At 42.4% G+C, this 18,747-nt stretch overlaps 1 protein-coding gene across 1 annotated transcript in view; it reads right to left on the bottom strand.

Moving 5' to 3' along the window:
- Positions 1 to 3,536: 3,536 nt before the first annotated feature.
- LOC144768928 (alpha-2-macroglobulin-like protein 1) overlaps positions 3,537 to 18,747 on the bottom strand; it is a 451,046-nt gene continuing 435,835 nt past the window's right edge. Inside the window, exons 32-35 of the mRNA XM_078652935.1 lie at positions 15,140 to 15,230; positions 13,053 to 13,121; positions 7,641 to 7,743; positions 3,537 to 3,610 (exon numbers count right to left, since the gene is read on the bottom strand). Coding sequence (XP_078509061.1) covers positions 3,537 to 3,610; positions 7,641 to 7,743; positions 13,053 to 13,121; positions 15,140 to 15,230 — 337 coding nt within the window. The remainder of the gene's footprint in view (positions 3,611 to 7,640; positions 7,744 to 13,052; positions 13,122 to 15,139; positions 15,231 to 18,747) is intronic.

Here is an 18,747-nt window from a genome sequence, read left to right as displayed (position 1 = left end):
AAATACTGCACCGAGTAAATGCAGCACCCGGGGGTATCTGCAGTGACGTATTATCTCCTAAAACAACACAAAACACGTAGTGAAGCTCTGTGCAGGGGATATGAATTCTCCACAATTCTAAATATTGTTGCAATGCACATGTAAAGCAGAGAATTTATTTTTATGTGGGTGTTGTGAGTCAAGTGGTTAGAACTTGGACTATGGGGCACCAGGTTCAGGGAGCAGCGTCACATACCACAAGTGTCACCCTGCAAACGCTTAAGCAAGCCTCTCGATGTCCCTGTTTATTTGATAGAGGTGTTGTGGCACTTACAGACCATCAAACTGCACGTTATTCTTTACAGTCACTGAGTTTTAGAACTAATTTCATTCATTTTAAGGGGTCCGGGAATGATGGGCATTTCTGACAAGCTGATGATAATGTTTATTAATTTCCAGGTATTTAAGTTGTAGTTGTTTAAAGAACATTTAGCACCACAAACACCATCTGCAAGGAGGTTGCATCTTTTTAACGTGCACTATCCCAAGTTAACCTCTTCTATGCTCATGACGAGCTCAGCTCGTCATGAGGCACAGTGCAGCTGCACTCATGACGAGCTGAGCTCGTCACGGCCGTTGGAACGTTGCACGCAGGGATAATTACCCCGCTGTGCTAAATGTTCGAAAAACGGGTGTGGTTGTGACGAGCTCTGCTCATCATGAGTGTAGCTGCACTGTGCCTCATGACGAGCCAAGCTCGTCATAAGCACAGTGGCACCGCGTGCGGCCCCCCTCCCCCCGCACAGCAGGGGGAAAACACCCCGCAGCGAAGGGGTTAAGAGGGTATGCCAACGTAAAGGGTTAGCCCCAGTCCACAACCTTCTAGCTTGCTCTGTTACTCTCTAGATTCTTCACATAGGGATTGCTGCTTAAATTCCTTTATTCCATCATGATGATGAGTCCCAGAGCAAGAGTGCCAAGAATTCAGTTCACAGTGTGAGCTATATAAAATATACTTTGTTACTTTTGCTGTGTTTGGTTTTATTTTCAGCATTTATTATATTTCTCTGACTCATAGCAAGACATATTGGGAAATTGATCTTTTTGGTAACAAAGCTACCGCTATGTGAAAAATAAATGTTTATTTGGGAGAAGTGTGGCTGTTTTATGATGTGTAAAGGTATTTGTGTACAATAAAATCTATTTTGAAAAACATTTTGCTAAAAGTACCTTATAATTGTTACATTTTACACGAAGAATAAAGATGGTCTAGTAGGACAAGACCTTGTTTGCTCTCAACCCTGCAGCTAGCTTACCCGGAGTGCCTTTTGCACATGGTCAGGTGATGCATGCACACAAAGGGCTTCTCGCTTCACACGGTGAAGTTAAATTATAGAGAACATTACTTGAGGGCCTTTTTAAGGTCTGCCAAGTGGGATGCCCCACTGCTGAGTGACAGCAGCTGACTAACATATCCACCACTAAAATTACTTTCATGTTTCACCATACTAATTCAACACTAATCCTGATGGGTTACAGAGTAGCGTGTTACTTGCGCTTCAAAACCCCACCAAATAACTGAATAACATATCCACTATTCAAATTACTTCATATTTTACTATACTTATTTTCACTACTAATCCTTTATAGGTTCCGGAGTGGCTTGCTACTCGCCAGAAAAGCGCTTCAACATCCATCAGGGGTAACAAGTGCTATATGAATGCAAACCTTTCTTCCCCTTTTATCCCTCCACTATCCTTCTCACTCCAAATAACTGACCAATATCCCCCACTGAAATTACTTAATATTTCACCATATTAATTCACCACTAATCCTTCCTGAATAGCGTGTTTCAACACCCCATCAGGGGTAACAAGCGCTATATAAATACAAACCTTTTTGTCCTCCTCTATCCTTCTGCTATCATTACAAATACAAATAACTGACTAACCTATCCACCACTTAAAATGTACTTGCATGTTTCACTATACTAATTCAACACTAATCCTCTATGGGTCCCGGAGTAGCGTGCTACCCACCAAAAAAGCGATTTGACGCCTCGTCAGGGGTAGTAAGCGCTATATAAATGCAATTACAATACAATACAATGACAGAGCATTTCCACTGAAAGTGCTCCCGCACACAACTTTTGGTGACACTGCTCTAGTGAGATGTATGTTTCTGGGCTCAACAAGATAGGAGACATAATTAGCATGAAAGTTATTTTACTCTATATCACAAGAACAATCCTTCTGCAGCAGGAGTTATTATTATATGTGAGTACAGTAACGTCCCTACTATTTGTATTGGATGGTATGGTATGTTATCGTATGGTATTGTAAGGCATTGTATTGCAGTTTTCTTTGTGACAGGACACCAATGCCATAAAGTATCCAGCTTCAAAGCGCTACATTGCAAACAGTAATACAAAAGATAAAGTAAAGTGAACCATAAGTACAGCTTACATTCAACCAGTTTAACAGATTACAAAAAAAGATATATAATCAAATTATTAAAACGTCATAAAGCACTCAAAAGATAAACTTTCAGATGTTCAAACGTTGCTACCACTAGCCTGAATCTAGTCATCCAATGGGCAACTCGCCAGTCCCTGAGGGTGGGTAGTCAAAAGGGCCACTGAAAGGTATGAACTGGGGAACACACTCATCCCTTAGTGGAGCAGCTGGGTGGCCAGCCCTCCATCCCCAAAATACAGCACAGGGACTTTGCTCAAAACCAGCATTGGCAAAGTCCATAGATTTTGAATTTAAAATGACTAGGCTCCATGAGCTGACACTCTTATCTATATATATAAAAACGAATGTATGTCTGTCTGTCTGTTTGTCCATTATGCATTACTACACCATTCATCCGATCGCCATGAAACTTTGGGAAGTTGTTGAGTACACTCCCGCAAAGGTTTCTGGCATAAAACTTTTTTAAATATCGACCCCCCAGGGCCCTCATAAACTTTCGAATACTGATGTATGCACCAGACGGAAACACAACAAATCGTGAATCCACAAGCACTCGAATAAATAAATAGAATTAAAACACCATTCATTCGATCACCATGAAACTTTGGGAAGTTGTTGAGTACACTACCGCGAAGGTTTCTGGCATAAGTTTTTTTTTAAATATCGGCCCCCCAGTGCCCTCATAATCTTTCGAATACTGATGTAAGCACAAGACGGAAAAACAAAAAATCGTGTATCCACAAGCACTCGAAAAAATAAATAGAATTAAAACGACACTTTGAAATGTTTTCCATATTAAAATGAATAAGTTTCAATAAAAATGACACAATGTAAATTGAATGTTATCATAACGAGTTTCCTTGAATTTCCTTTCTTCGGAGATCGCAGCAACGCGCGACGGGTAAGCTGGTAGATTATAAATTTACTGACAGCAGGACTGACGTCTCCGATAGTATAAAAATTGTCATCTTGCACAGATTATAAACTGAATGGCACCAAGTGATGTGCCGTATATTAAGACACTATCAAACCTTGTACAAGTCAGCAGTTACGTCTTCACAGAATACGTTTTTATTGTGCTTAGAAGTCTTTAGGTAATATACAGCGTCTCTTACTTTCAATGACGGGAGTATATAGCACTTCAGCGTATTCTCCTGAAACAAAAAATGTAAAAAAGTTTCATTCACCTAGTATTTGACACAAATATACTATATATCACGTACCTTAGTCCGCTCCCCTCCCATCCCCACCACTTATACCTCAGGTTCGTTGTTCCATAGGACTGCAAATACACATTCAAACATTGCCCCAACCTAATACATGGAAGAAATACTTTAAACACTCAGGATATACATTTGGGCCATACCATGATGCCGTTGTCTACCCCGCACTGGCGCTGAAGAGGTCTGTGCACTTCTTTTTGGCATCTTGAGCGCATACATTAACTCAAAGAGGTATATTTACTAACATTTGATGTGACCTTTGTGTCTCAAAAGTGACATAAAACGGGTCAAAATGTTTTTTTTTTAATTTACTTTCCAGTGCAAAAATGATTTTGATCTAGAAAGTAACTGAAAGCATTGCATTACTTAGCATTAAGGGGGGTGTTTCATGGGTGGTACATAGGTGTTCCCATGCAACCGCCCATGGTTTTGATGGAAAATACTATATGTTAAAAAAAAAAGTAGAAGGGTTTCGTCAAAATATTACACTTTTCACCATGGTGTTATCGAGGAGAAATTCCTTTCTTTCTCCAATATTTTCTGACTTTGCATGTGTTCTGCACAGTACAGCACACATAGAAAAAATGACAAACTTCAAAAGTTAGTCTAAGTGTAGAGATTTGTACTGGGAGGATAACTTACCAGTACAAAACCTTTGCTGGAGTTGATATAGACACTTTTGCACTAAGATGCAAAGGTGTGTATGTGGCACTGGCAGCCTGATTGGGGCTTTCCTGCTTTCACAAGTACCAGCCTGAGGGTCCACTTTTCCTGATGGGCAGAGCATCATGGCCAAGGCTCACATGTGATGAATGGATGTCATGGGTAGGGGTGTGCACTTCTGAAATCATCAGGAAACCCTTCTTACTGTTGCAAAACTGGTGCAGCTTGGCAACCTTCTTCACCCATGCCATGCTCCGAGCCACTCTCCTGCCTGCCCCACTACACAAAGACCTGTGTATAAATGAGGCATCAGGCCAGCCCTGAGGTGCCTTCCAAACCTACAAACAAAAGGATTCTGCTCCCTTGTGCAAGATACTGTCAAAAAAAGGTGGGCCCAGATTACAAAACTTTTTTGACTGCCATTATTTCATGTGCCTTGCGGTAAGTTAAGGCGGTGCTTGGTGTGCACTACTTTTACCAGAACATTATGAAAGCAGGTTTCCTGAGGTGGTAATGTGTGGAAGAAATGTTTGTTAGAATTTATTGTGTGGCATTTTGCATTGGTAGTGATGTGCTCTGTTGCTTTTTGTGCTGCTGTGTTTTGTGCTACATCATAGCATGGATGGTGTGTTGTACTGCGGTTGTTGATTTGTGTTCAATTTTGACTGTTCTAGGTTGTGTCCTATTATGTTTAATTTTGTTAAGTTCCTTTGCATATGCTATTAAGGTATGCCCTATTGTTTACTTTACATTTGTCATCAAATGTTGCTATAGTTTTGGCCAAAATCAGAGGATTCTTTTAAAGTTCTACTGCCCACCATTTACCTCTAGCTATAGCGGTAAAATACCACTGCTATAGCTCTTCAAATATTTAAGGCACTAGTCAGCCCAAAATGTGGCAGATGCAATGGGCCATATCACATTATGGGCTGGCTTGGGAGCACCAAGATGAGACACAGTCTCTGACCCATTTTTGGGGTGACTGGCATTTTATGTACTTGAAGAACTGCAGCAGTGCTATTTTACCACTGTTGACGATTGTGATTTGCTGCTGAATTTTGTTAGCTAACTTCGTTAGTGCTAAGGATGCTAAGGTCCAATCACAGTGCTAAGGATGCCACCTCAACATTCTATTGATGGGGGTAGAATTCTGATGTTCACGCCTCGCTACCTCTCATAATGATGCTCACGGTGCACATGCTTTCACTATCTCTCAAGTACCTACAAGTGCGATGATGTCTGCACATCCCTCACACTCTGTGATGTCATCAATGTACACAGGGGATGCTGCCATTTCCACAGTGATCAGACAAGACAATGGCACTCCCCTTGACAGAACTCAGCGTGAAGGCATCAGTCATGACTCTTCTAGATTTATTTCTGAAATATCTGCAAGAATGCTAAATTTTATCCAGAAAGACAAATTATGCAGCATAATGTTCCACATTTTAAGATAGAATTCACAAGGCTGGGATTTCCTGTCCTATGGACTGAGCGGGGCTGCAAAGAGATTTCGGCCATCATGCTCACGAAGGCATATCGTGCTGAGAACCTGAATGTGGCCCTGCGTAATCCCAAAAATGGCTCTAGAATTGTTTCCTTTCTTATGGTTAAAGACTCATATTACTTCGAACGATTTTTAGATGTTATCTACCCTATTGTAGCCAGAAAATTGTATGTGCAATGGAGGCATGGTGTATTACCTTTACGAGTCTTTACTAGTAATTGGACAATGCCCGCCCCGAAAAAATGTCCTCTTAGTGAATGTGATAGCGAATCGGAGTTACATATCTTCTTTTTTTGTCCTGCTTATCACAAACCCAGGAAGTACTGGCTCGTTCCATTGTGTAAAAATCTTGGTTTCCGGCAGTGTGACATGCACTTAGAGTACTAAAGACTGCTACCTCCGGACCTATTGTTTTTGCCGTTTCGTATTTTCTGGCAGCCATGTGGCGCATCGGCAGAGTTCTAACTACCCAGAGTTAAGTTTGGCACATAAGACAAATGATTAATTTTGTTTTGTTTTGTGTTTTTACCAGAAACGTATTCATTGCCCTAGTTTTTCATGTGATCTGTAAAATTATTTGCTATGCTTAATTGTGAATATATTCTAACTGTACCATTGTTATACGTTTTTATCTGTGCTTTTATGGTATTTCTACCGAAATAAAGATTTTATGATGATGATGATGATAGTATTACTTCAGAATTTTCTAATTTTTACACATGTTAACACAGTCTGGACCAATTGTTCACCTGATTAGTACCAGTTTAACACCCAAATACATTCATAATCAACTGAAAGGTGACTAGTTTTATTGGAGCCTACTCTCTTGTGCAATTTTAAAAGTAATGCATTTTCTATAATTGTACTCATTAGGATTGCAGACAGAGTCCAGAAAACCCTTTAAAATGCAATGAAAACTTGGCATATTCAAAAAGCTACAGCTGCTCCACTACCAGGAGAACATTGGTGCTCTCGCCAATGTGTTAGGACAGTTCCTCCATTGTGTTTTACTCAAACTGGCAACACTTCCTGAGAATCAAAATAACAAAAAAGATCCCATCCAGATCTTAGACTGCTGCATCTTGTCTTTTTGGCTCCTTCTTGGTCTAAATGTTCACTCAATGGATGCAGAACCCTTGCAGTGTTAGCAATGCTTCTTTGGAAGTCACTCACAACAGAATACTGTGCAGGTTTTCATTGACCTGGAAGACTGAACTGCTCAAGGGCAGCTAAAAGTAAGGGTGGGTGTAACTTGCATAATTTGCTGTTGCCTAATTACACAAAATCATAGGAAATTACTTGAGATTACAGGGGATTACACGAGGCGCAACTCTGCATTTAGTGTTGTTTTCTTAGCACAAAATACACTTTCACATTCAAATAGACCAGAGGACACATTTTGCGCCAAGCTAATACTAACTAAAGCCACTGTAGATGAACAGCAGCAGCGGTTCCTCTGCTCTTGGGTAGGTAGTTTTGTCTAAAACAACACAAAATTACGTGAGTGAAATCGTGTAATTCTAGGGGTTTTTGCTTCACAGGAGTAACACAAAATTACCAAAATGTCTACATTTTCTCTGGCCATGAGGCCTAGTTTAAAGTCTGGTTTGTCCTTTGATCTTTTCATTTAACCCCATAAAATGGAAAGAAAATGGCACCCTGAGGCTTTAAACATCTTACACGGTTGAGCATGATATGATCCCAGACTGGACCCACCATTTTCTCACCCCCATCAGGGTCATTCCCTCAAGGTCTAAGACACCTAGATCCTCTGTTTGGGCTGGAGCTCACCTGGCTCATAGTAATCATACACCTTGACTAGTGCTGGCTGACGGTCTTCCACCAATTCCACCTGATTGGCTGTGAAAGAGTAGGTGTGTGTACGGCTATCCATCTGCAGAGGAGAGAAAGGATGAGAAGATGGAGAGACGTCAACAGGAGAGGCTGGGAGAGAGGTGACGTCTGAGCCAACCAACTTTTAACGCTCAAGCAACACAAAACACTGCAAACAACCGCATAGATCAATTTTGTGCCACAAGAGGCTTGAGCGTAGCATGGAAGCACCTATAATGTATGGCTCATGGACGGTTCAGGGTGGGAACAATGCAATCACGTATTAATGGCAACGCTAACCCGCTAAAGTCACATGGACTGGCACAAATGAGCAACCATGCACATAGTATGACAAGGGGTGTGAAATGAAAGCAGGTGCAAATATTTAGTTATAATTTTTTACTCCATGAATGGCACTAGAACCTCTTGCCCCTCCTGCCCCAGTCTCTAGGTAAGCCACAATTGAGGTTGTAACATGCAGAAGAAAACTTCAACTGCTACAACTGGTCAGTGTTAACCCCAGAAGAAAAGCATAGGGAATTACATCTATGAATTCAGGGTGACAGTGGCAAATTTGAGGAGGGAATCAAACAAAGGCATAAATCCAGGTAATTCATCTGAGCCTTTTGGGACAACTGCACACTCCCTACAGCTTACACAGGTATGTTGCATGCAACTCTAGCTCATGTAAAATGACTTGCTGTATTGCATCTATTGGCTTCAGTCACAAAGCACTCTGTCTGTGTTCCTGCTATGTGTGCTGGGGGCAATCTTAACCATCACCCCACAGCACCCCAAGTTCCTAAAACCAAGCTCAAGAGACTTCTATGTAACTGCCAGCCTCCCTCACGTCCTGGATGCCAACGGCTGCACGCGTCATATTGGTTCCACCTGCTGCCATGGCACACACATACAGAACCCACAAACACACACAGTCAGGTAAAGTATACACAACCTGAGAGGTCTAATACTATTTCTCCAGTGTTGTTTCTAAGTATCTAGGCAGACTCAGGCATTTTCATGCACTACCTCATCAATGAACACCTAGAAAGTGGCTTGTCTGGCTAAAGACAACTAGTAGGTATGTCTGACACATACATTGTCATTAAAACAGGAGGGCTGGGAAGATGAAAAGCAAAAAGCAAGACATGCCATCTGTACCAGTACTAGGTACACCCAGCCTCCAGAGCTAAAGAACTCCAAGACCACTCATACTAGCAAGCAATCAGAGAGTGAGCTTGTTTTTGTTCACAATCTCATGATGGCCATTTTTGAAGCCATCAGGCACTGAAAAAAAATCGGGTGCTCCTGTTTAGACATGAGGTCTCCCACCCAATAGTATTACTTTGAATGTTTTCTTCCAGGAAGCACAGTGGGAACAGGTTTGAGAATAATGTCCAGATAAGTACAACATCTTTAGCACAGAGCACTCCATCACATGAGATTAACAGCACAAGTCTTATGAGGAGACATCTTAAGCAGGTTGCTCAATGGAGAGAAAAGTGCACACTCAGGTAGTATTAAATATAGAATTATAGATGGTTAACTGTGAATTATGGGAATACTTTTCACCAAGGGGTTCCGAGTGACAACAAGAGTGAAGCTGAAGTTATCTACAATGTCACTCAGAACCCTGAGGTGAAAAATATCCCTGTAGCTCATTGTTACCAATCTATATTTTTGAGTTAGGTATGGCCCTGCAAATCAACTACCCCTGATTTCAACTGATAAGCAAGGGCAGAGGAGCAATGGAGGAACCATACATAGCATGGCTTCTCCAACCTGTCCCAAATAAAAAAGCAACAAACTCACAGCACATGCCCCCACCACTCTCTGTGCTTTGTAAATGTAAATGTACAGGAATTTATATAGCGCAAATCACCAAGCGGTTTCTAAGCGCTTGCTTAGGGAACCCGTCCTGGTATTCCCCTGTGAGATAACCCGGCAGGGTATCCGCAAGGTGAAAGCCAGGCATCCCGCCGCGAGGGGCCGTTGTGGAGATTAAGCAAGCTATTGCCCAGAGTCGCAGAGTGTGAACCCGTGAATCGAGTAGGCACCGGAGCGAGAATTGTCAAGTCCATGGACATTTTTTTAGGACTCAAGACCCGCCGAGGCGGGGAATTGAACCCTGGTCCCGGGCTGACCTCTGCTTCCAGGTCTGCCTCCTCTAACCAGTGAGCCACACTTCTCCACTTTCCCTTCCCTCTTCTAGAGAAGCCGTGCTCCCTGCATTCCAGCGCTGCTCTGATAGGCTCTCACAGAGCCCAGCCAAGCGAGACTGGAATTCCTACATGATGTAGCAAAAGTGAGTTATGAGATCTGGAACCCACGATGCTACTTAACAGCAGTGAATTACCAAATTTAGAATGTGGCATTCAAGCTGAGGGCTCTGGGAGAGCCAAACATGACAGCTTTTTTGGTCGAGCATTCAAGACCTCTTGTATATACTTTAGTATATTCTTATGTGTGTGTGTACTTTGTGGGCTCTGAAGATCAGCCCTAGGACTTGTCTACTTGCGCTTGGGGCCTTTTTTTTCTGTTCAACTGCCTCTATTTAACTGTCTTGCTATAAATTGACCAGTAGAGGTCAGTAAAATACCAGAATTGCTTTCTGCTGAGGTACTTTATTTTTTTGGCAACTGCCTCTATTTAACTTTTTTGATAAAAGACGACCAGCAGAGGTCAGTAAAATACCAAAACCACTTTAGCATTCTCTAGATTCCAGTCCATAGAAATTGTCTTCCACGAGCACCCGTAGACAATATTTTTTTCAAATCCTGCATTTTCAGTGATATGACCACCGAAGGCCCTGATTTTATTTTAAAAACAGAGCTTTAGACTATACCATTTCCAGCTGAAAGGCAATATTTCTCTCCATGTATTCCCATACCTGGCGTGTCACGCAGGTTGGTGCTTACTTTCTCTCCTTGTTAAAGAGCAGTAGATGTTTCAGCACCCAGGCTAATGTGCTGCATAGCTAAATACATATAAGGTTCCAAAGGCGTGACCGATTGCAATGCAAATGCTTGTTAACACTTATGAGAGCCACAGTATGATGAAGATTGCATCCCTCCATCTATGGACTGTTTATAAGCTATTATCTCAAACTGAACAGATCAATCATTAATGAGGAGCTGTTTCCCTTGCATTTAGGGCCTTATTTCGAGTTCATGAGACAGGGTTACTCCATCACAAACGCGACAGATATCCCGTCCGTCGAATTACAAGTTCCTTATAGCCTACAGCATATTCTATAGCTATAGCAATGCTATACCAAAAGTCTGCCCACCAAACTCTAAATCAGGCCCTTTTCTCATCCAAGAAAGCACACTCTGATGGAGAAAGGTTGGACTGGAAATAGGCAACTCATGTAGAAAACAGAAATCACTTCAGCATGAAAAACAAGGATGAGTCCTTAGCGAGATGTCACTATAAGGGGGAACTGTAAGAATATTTGGTACATCGAGCTTGGAGGCCAGTTGTCCTCCTAATGGATGCTAAAACCAAAAGAAGAACTTATTTCCAGGTTAGGTGTTTGGGAACCACTTTGTCACAGTCTCAAAATAAAGACCCATCAACTTTGAACAGACTATGTTCAAGAAGGTAAGGGTTTCCAATTCAGAGAAAATACTTTCCTAAATGCCTCTGGGAAACCTTTTATCACTGGAAAGGTGAAAAAGATGCCTGTGAATAACATTTCCAGTAGGTGGTGATGGGAGCCAAATGTATTTTAATGAATTCAAACTGCAGGGGGAGTTTAGGCAGGTTAGGTTAAGATAGGGCAGTACTGTTACCTGGTGGCAGGTGCTCAAGATTTTGTAGAAGATTGATCGGGTTCTGTCAGTATGCGCACACAGATATTTGGAAAGCCAAAGCGGGCATATTTGGAAGTAGTCTAAAGCCAGGTACTTAGCTCAATGGTGTAAAGTTGGGTCAATTACTTTTGTGAGTAATCCTCTGTAGGAGATCCCGTCTGAGGGCCCGATTCACAGAACTAACTTCAACAAAATCCTAAACTTACTACTTTTGATATTCACAGAAGTTAGGTTTTTGTCTTAAGACAAACTTAAGACAGACTTCAGACAGACTTAAGACAAAATTCTAACTTAGTCTGTCTTAAATTTGTCTTAAGACAAACTTAAGACAAAATCCTAACTTCTGTGAATACCAAAAGTAGTAAGTTTAGGATTTTGCCTTAAGTTAGTTCTGTGAATCAGGCCCTGCGTGAAGGTTCCTGCGTGGCAAAATGGGCAGTTGCAGAAAATATGTGTACCACCATTGTTCATGGCCAATGCGAGCGGATGAGGATTGTCTCAGCTTTGCTGTACTAGAGCATTGAGATTCAGAAGTAGTGGCAGATGAGGAAAACCATTAAGATCAACATTTACGTGAGTATTGTATGTGCTCAGTCAGATACAGCCTATGGATCTGATTCACAAAGGAAACTTACAGTTTTGAGTAATTTACACTTTTGAGTAAGCCTACTACGTTTTGACATTTCACAAAATTCAAGTGTAAATTTACTTCAAAAGTGTAACTTACCCTCGGATTTTGTGAGTAGACAAAAAGCCTTTGTGAATCGGCCCTGAGACGTTCTTATAAATTAAAACCCCACAGGTGCTTAATGCAGGCTCTTTTTTAACATAATCGTGGTACTTCTTCTGCCATTGTTTGAGGAGGAAACCAAACCTGGGAGTAATTTGTGAACTTTTACTGGTAAAAACTAAGGGCCTCATTTATGAGGCTGTGCATCACTTTTACGCCGCCGGTGCTTCACTTTTTGTGACGCACCAGCAGCGTAAAAAATGTGCCTTGTTGCACCATATTTACAAAGTGACGTATCTAGGTAGATGCATCACTTTGTAACCCCCTGCGCTACATTATACCTACGCATGGTATAATGTATGCAGGGGGGGGCGTTCTGACACAAGACAGGGTCATAGAAGTGACGCAGTGAAATCTATAAGATTTCACTGCGCCACTTCTAGGACACAAATGCGTCAATTTCTTACGCCTGCCTCACAGCAGGCGTAAGACTGACGCAAGCCCCTGCACATGGGGCTTGCCCCATGTGAAAGGACACATTGCTGGAGTTGCGTCACTTTTGTGACTCACTCCAGCAATGCGTCACTTTTGCGCCGTACAGATACGTCAGAAATACTGACGTGTCTGTACCTCCTTGCGCCATGATGCGTCATACTGTAAATATGACGCATCATTGGTGTCTCAAGGAGGGCGCAGTGAAAAGTGACGCATCGCTGTTTTCACGCAGCTATGCGTCACTTTTCATAAATGAGGCCCCAGGTGACTTAACATATTTTCTCTGCCCACTGCTACAAATGCCAACTCTCACAGCAGAATTTGACTCACTTTCAGGAGGTAGATGGTGACGGAGTTGCCGGACAGTTCTACTCGTTTCACAAAGTCATTCCCCATGAGCTGTGGATGAGACAAAAAAATGATCTAACATTAGTTTACTGAAATTTGTTTCTAGGCATATGTTGAACCCATGTGCTAAGGTAACAGATACTTCTAGGACATTATGGCTCAATGTTATACCCTGATGGGTGGTACTACTGCAGCACAGTTTACCCTAGCTTGCCGGTGGGCGTAAGTGCAATGTTACTCTACATTTCACACTCTTTATAACTGCTGAATGTGCTTACTTCTGCTCCCCCCAGGAATACAGTACTACCATTGACTGAAAGACAACTAGATGTCACAGCTGTACCAATGCCAGTGTGATGTCAGGAATGTTATAGAGTTAACCCTGACAGAACCATATACTTCATGAAGAAGGTATGCACAGGTAGACCATTATTCAAAGGGATGTTGGTTCTGCTGTGGGGAACATTCCAGAAACAAGTGGGGGTTGAAGTGGGGGTTGAAGCCAGTGGATTGTAACATCTCTCCCCATCCTCACTATTTTTAGAGAGGACATGCCATCACCTTTGGCCTGCAACTGAGGAAGGAGTGGAGTGTACGTACCACCTTTGTGAACCAATCAGTGGCTTTATATCGGTTTCCACCTTCACCAAATGCTTCTAGCTTGTGAAATCAGTATATTCAGTATATTCATTGTATACTACGGCAGCACACAGCTCTCCCTACCCCATCCCCCTTGTATCACAACCTGCCTGCATCCCTATTTCTCTAGGTTCTAATTCTAGCTGACCTCACTATGACTTTCTTCCTTTTCTTGCCTACAAAATGAATACAAATGAGCCCTGTAACAATATATGTAGGCTTACTGTTTTCAGTGTTTATTTGCGTAGGATTTCTCATGTCAAATATCTCACTTTAAATCTGTCCGGACCACCACTGACACCACATTGTATTCTGGGAATGGAAATTTTGCTGTGAACATTGTGCCCGATTCACAGAACTAACTTAAGACAAAATCCTAAACTTACTACTTTTGGTATTCACAGAAGTTAGGATTTCGTCTTAAGTCTGTCTTAAGACAAACTTAAGACAAAATCCTAACTTCTGTGAATACCAAAAGTAGTAAGTTTAGGATTTTGTCTTCAGTTAGTTCTGTGAATCGGGCCCATTGTAACTATTGGCTCAAAACCCCACAAATAAAGTGCAGGTGGGTAAAAAGGCAGGATTAGCTGAAGATACCACACATAACATTGGGACACCTTGCAGATATGAATTTAGTTTTTAAGTGGAAAGTCATGTGTCATGTTTTTATCACTATCCCCTATGCAAGTGCCTGTCACTACACCTTGCAGTAAATGTTTAAAGCTTGGGGTGTTTGACAGGTGACCTGCTATCAATGCTGACTTGTTAAAAACAGGGGCTGATGTATTGAAGGGTTTTACCCATTCTGTGCATGTGGAGAAATGGGATAGGATGGTACATGTTGGCCAAGATTCTTATGAGTCCGCCATTTCATTAATTAGTGAAATAATTATACAATGCAAAAAATCAAATATGGTTTTAATGTTTTCAGATTCTCTACAGCATATGTAATAATTAGATAAGACCTAAAACACAGAACCAAATCCTGCACATGCAATCCAAGCACACAAGACTGGATGAAACAAAAGAAAGAAGAAACAATATTTTAGTGGAATTCCTAAACAACAAAACTCAAGCAGAATACTCTTGGATCAGTCTTTGTTGCTGCTACCTTGTTTATCAAAGTTACATTAGGTTGGCCCCTTCAGGAAGAAATACAAATGGCTCACTGTCTTTCATTTTCCTACTGTTTAAAGCCATTTAAGTTTGTGGTTGTGTAGGTGTTGACCAGTGTTTCTTTTACTGGGGTTTTATAAATTATTATAAGTTTAAACCTAAAACAGAGTAGCATATTATATGTTAATTGAAATTAGCAGATTCCGATAATTCAGTTGCTGGTGTGGCCTGATGAGACCATAATGTATTAGACATCCATGTACTGGGCTCTGCAGTACCCAGATTAGTTTATGCAGATTCTTGATGCTTCTTACCTGATCTTTCACCTGTGCCGGAGGGGAGAATCCAGATGGCATTTGAATCTCAATCAGCACCATGTTTGTTTCATGCCGGGAGCCACTGTAGCTGTAAAGGAAAGCAAATACATTCAGCTTCATTCAATAACTCACCCCTATACTCTGATGCTTCCAACTCTCATTTCTTCAAATCCCACCTTCCTATCGATTGCTGAGACATGGAATGGAATGGAATTGGATTTATAAAGCGCGTGGCTACCCATGGGGGTCCTAGCGCTCTGTGTATGGACGTGGCTAAGGAGAAGGAGTAAGCTAGGGAAAGAGGAAGGTTTTTAGGAGTTTGCGGAATTTAAGGAGGTTGGCTTCTTTGCGTATGTTGAGGGGAAGGGAATTCCAGAGCTTTGCGGCGTTGTGGGAGAAGAGACGTCCACCCGTTCGGGAGTGTTCGCAAGGAAGAAATAATCTGATCTTAACACTCTGTTGGCTTTGTAGGGAGTGATCAGGCCTCTCAAGATAGGGGGGGCTTTGCCCTGGAGGATTTTGTGAGATATACATAGGGACTTGAATTCGATTCTTTCCCGGAGTGGGAGCCAATGAAGGGATCTCAGGGCGGGTTTCACTGAAAATCGTGTTTTTGTTCCTGTGAGCAGTCTAGCTGCCGAGATCTGGATGAGTTGGAGTTTGTTTATGACAGTCTCTGGGGCACCTAGATATAGGGCGTTCCCATAATCCAGCCTGGAAAGGATGAGACCCTGGATGAGAAGCTTTCTGGAGTAGGGTGGTAAAAGGGGGAGGATTTCACCGTTAGAAACCGGATACACAGTGACATTATTGATGTTACTCAACAGACTGCTAGGGGTAGCAGCCATAACATCATGCTCGCTTTGACACCTGATAATGTCACAATATTGACCATTTGTCCCTCCCTCAGCTCCTCGGTAGCCTTGATTATGCTGCTGAGGGGCTAGAAGAGGGACAATGAGGGGCATTCTCTATGGCTGTTAAGAGTCCTACTTAGTTTAGATTCCTCTTGTTGTCTTCATGATCAGTGCCCAGGGGTAGCAAGTGCAGTGCAAGGGGCACTAAAGGGCATGTCTGTGGTAGCAGTTGCTACTCACTTGCTAGAAATAATTGATCTGCGTGCATGAGGGTACTTCACTACTGCAATATCAGACTTTAACAGTTCAGAAACCTCACTCCAGGAACCTGGGCCACACCAAAATCTCCAGGTCAGGAACCTGCTGCAGACCATGAAACCACATCAGGAACCTGACCTGACACTGTGACATCAATCCAGGATCTATGTCTCAGGCTGTGACAAAACTCCAAGGCCCACATGCATCATTGTTGGTATTTGCGATTCCATAATTGCGAAAATTAAGGAATCGCAATTTAGAAATCGCAAATACCTATGCATTAAAAATTCGCATATATTTTTGCGATTTCTTATTTTTCCTTATTTGCGATTCCCAATTTTACAAATCGCAAATAAGGAATCCCTTTACATTGATTCCTATGGGCCGGAAGGCATTCTCATTTTGCGATTCGCAATTAAGGAATCGCAAAATGAGAATGCAATTTCTAGGGTGCAGGGGGGGGGTCCAAAGGACACCCCCTGCACCCCTGAAATGTAACATACAGTCCATTTTTCACACATACATGCCCAAGGGCATGTGTGAGTGAAAAATGAAAGTGTCAAAAATGCACTTTTGTGCATTTTTGAAACTTTTCTAAAATTACCATGAAGGTTGACTTCATGCTAACTTAACACTTCTAATCTGCTAATTCGCAAATTGTTTCAGATGATGCATTGCATTTAAGAAATCGCAAAATTTAGATTTCTTAAATGCAATCGCAATTTATGAAATCGCAAATAAATTGCGATTTCTTAAATTGCGAAAAAGCCAAAAAGGTTAATGCATCCCAAAACAAAGATTTGCATTCGCCAACGGCCGAATTTTGCGATTCGCACCGTTTGCGAATGCAATTCAGTTTGATGCATGTGGGCACAAGACCTGGGAGCCAGACTGTGACATCACTTATCGAAAAAACCAGACCTGGGATTGGAAAATCACTCAAAAAGCATGACTTCAGATTAAAGCATCATTCTAGGATCCTGACACCAGACTACAACACCAGTTTTGCATTCTGAAGTCAGACAGTGACATCATCATCATAAGCACTTGGAATAAGGAGTGGCTCAAGAAACCTGATGTTACCCCGTGACATGACTCCAACAAGCCAGCATAACTCTCTGACATTACCCTGGAATGCTAAGGTGGTGCATCATTCCTGGAACAACTGTGTGACTGTAGCATCATTCATTGAACCTCAACCTTATTTTTCAGAGATGCTTTGAATGGGTCATTGGCTGCTCAACTGAGGAATGAGATTATTAGCGCTCAAGTGATAGTAAGGAATGCATAAGGCAAACACTGCACGATTTGTTTGAAAAATAGTTTGAGAAGCACAAAAAGCTAGCCACCTGATTCAAGGCGATTCTAAAACAAGAATTGTGAAAGGCAATTGGTCTGGATTTCATGTGCTAACACATGAAAATACAGGCATGCATAAATGTGCACATTCTGTTTGTGTTTTGTTTCTGTGCAATCCGTCTCTTCCTGTGCTTCTATGTTTGTACCTTATTTTTAATTACCCAAGCTCCCAGTTCCATGTAGCAAGTTTCACACTGAGACTGACTAGAAGTGAGAACACAGCTACAGTGAGAAGATGTGGGAAGAACACAGCAGCACAGAACTAGTGGCTATTCTGTCAAAGAAGTTCACAGAGCAGGACTTCTGACCTTGGCCAGGAGCCTGCTCTCTCCCCTAATAGCTCCGGTTTGCTGTGCTGCACATCTGCCCAGGCTGGTAGGGGTTCGAGCCTAGGTTTCCCCACTGTCGTACTTTTCCTGGCTGTTGCCCACATTGTCTGTTTTGCCTGGTGTTTTACTTTCTTCACTTTTTTTCGCTTTCTGCCCACATTGCTCGCTTTTGCCTTGTATTTTACTTTCTTCGCTCTTTGCCTACATTGTTTGTTTTGCTCGTGCCGTACAGCCAGTTTCCCGCTCCCCCTCTCACTGCTGCTCCCCCATAAATTGCCTCCACTGCGTGGTGAGCGTGAGCAGGACTTCTGACCTTGGCCAGGAGCCTGCTCTCTCCCCTCGTAGCTCCGGTTTGCTGTGCTGTGCCTCTGCCACGGCTGGTAGGGGTTTCAAGCCTAGGATTCCCCACTGTCGTACTTTTCCTCGCTGTTGCCCACATTATCTGTTTGCCTGGTGTTTTACTTTTCTTCACTTTTCTTCGCTTTCTGCACACATTTCTCGCTTTTGCCTTGTGTTTTACTTTCTTCGCTCTTTGCCCACATTGTTTTGGTCGTGCCGTACCGCCAGTTTCCCGCTCCCCCTCTCACCGCTACTTCCCCTGCGGCCCCGTCTCCTGCCCACTCGCTGCTCCTCCCTCCACGCACTCAACGCCGGCAGAAACCACACCTGATTCCAGGCCGCCCTGAAACCGACCCACGGACCCTTCTCCTGCCGCACCTGCAGCTTCACCTGCCACAGAACCATCAAACCTCCAAGGACTGGACCCAACCACCTCCGCTGTATACTCCTCAACGCCCGCTCT

This window comes from Lissotriton helveticus, chromosome 7, assembly GCF_964261635.1.
Source record: "Lissotriton helveticus chromosome 7, aLisHel1.1, whole genome shotgun sequence".
NCBI lineage: Eukaryota > Metazoa > Chordata > Amphibia > Caudata > Salamandridae > Lissotriton > Lissotriton helveticus.
The sequence above is the reverse complement of the archived record's forward strand: the minus strand, read 5'-3'. Positions and strand labels throughout refer to the sequence as shown.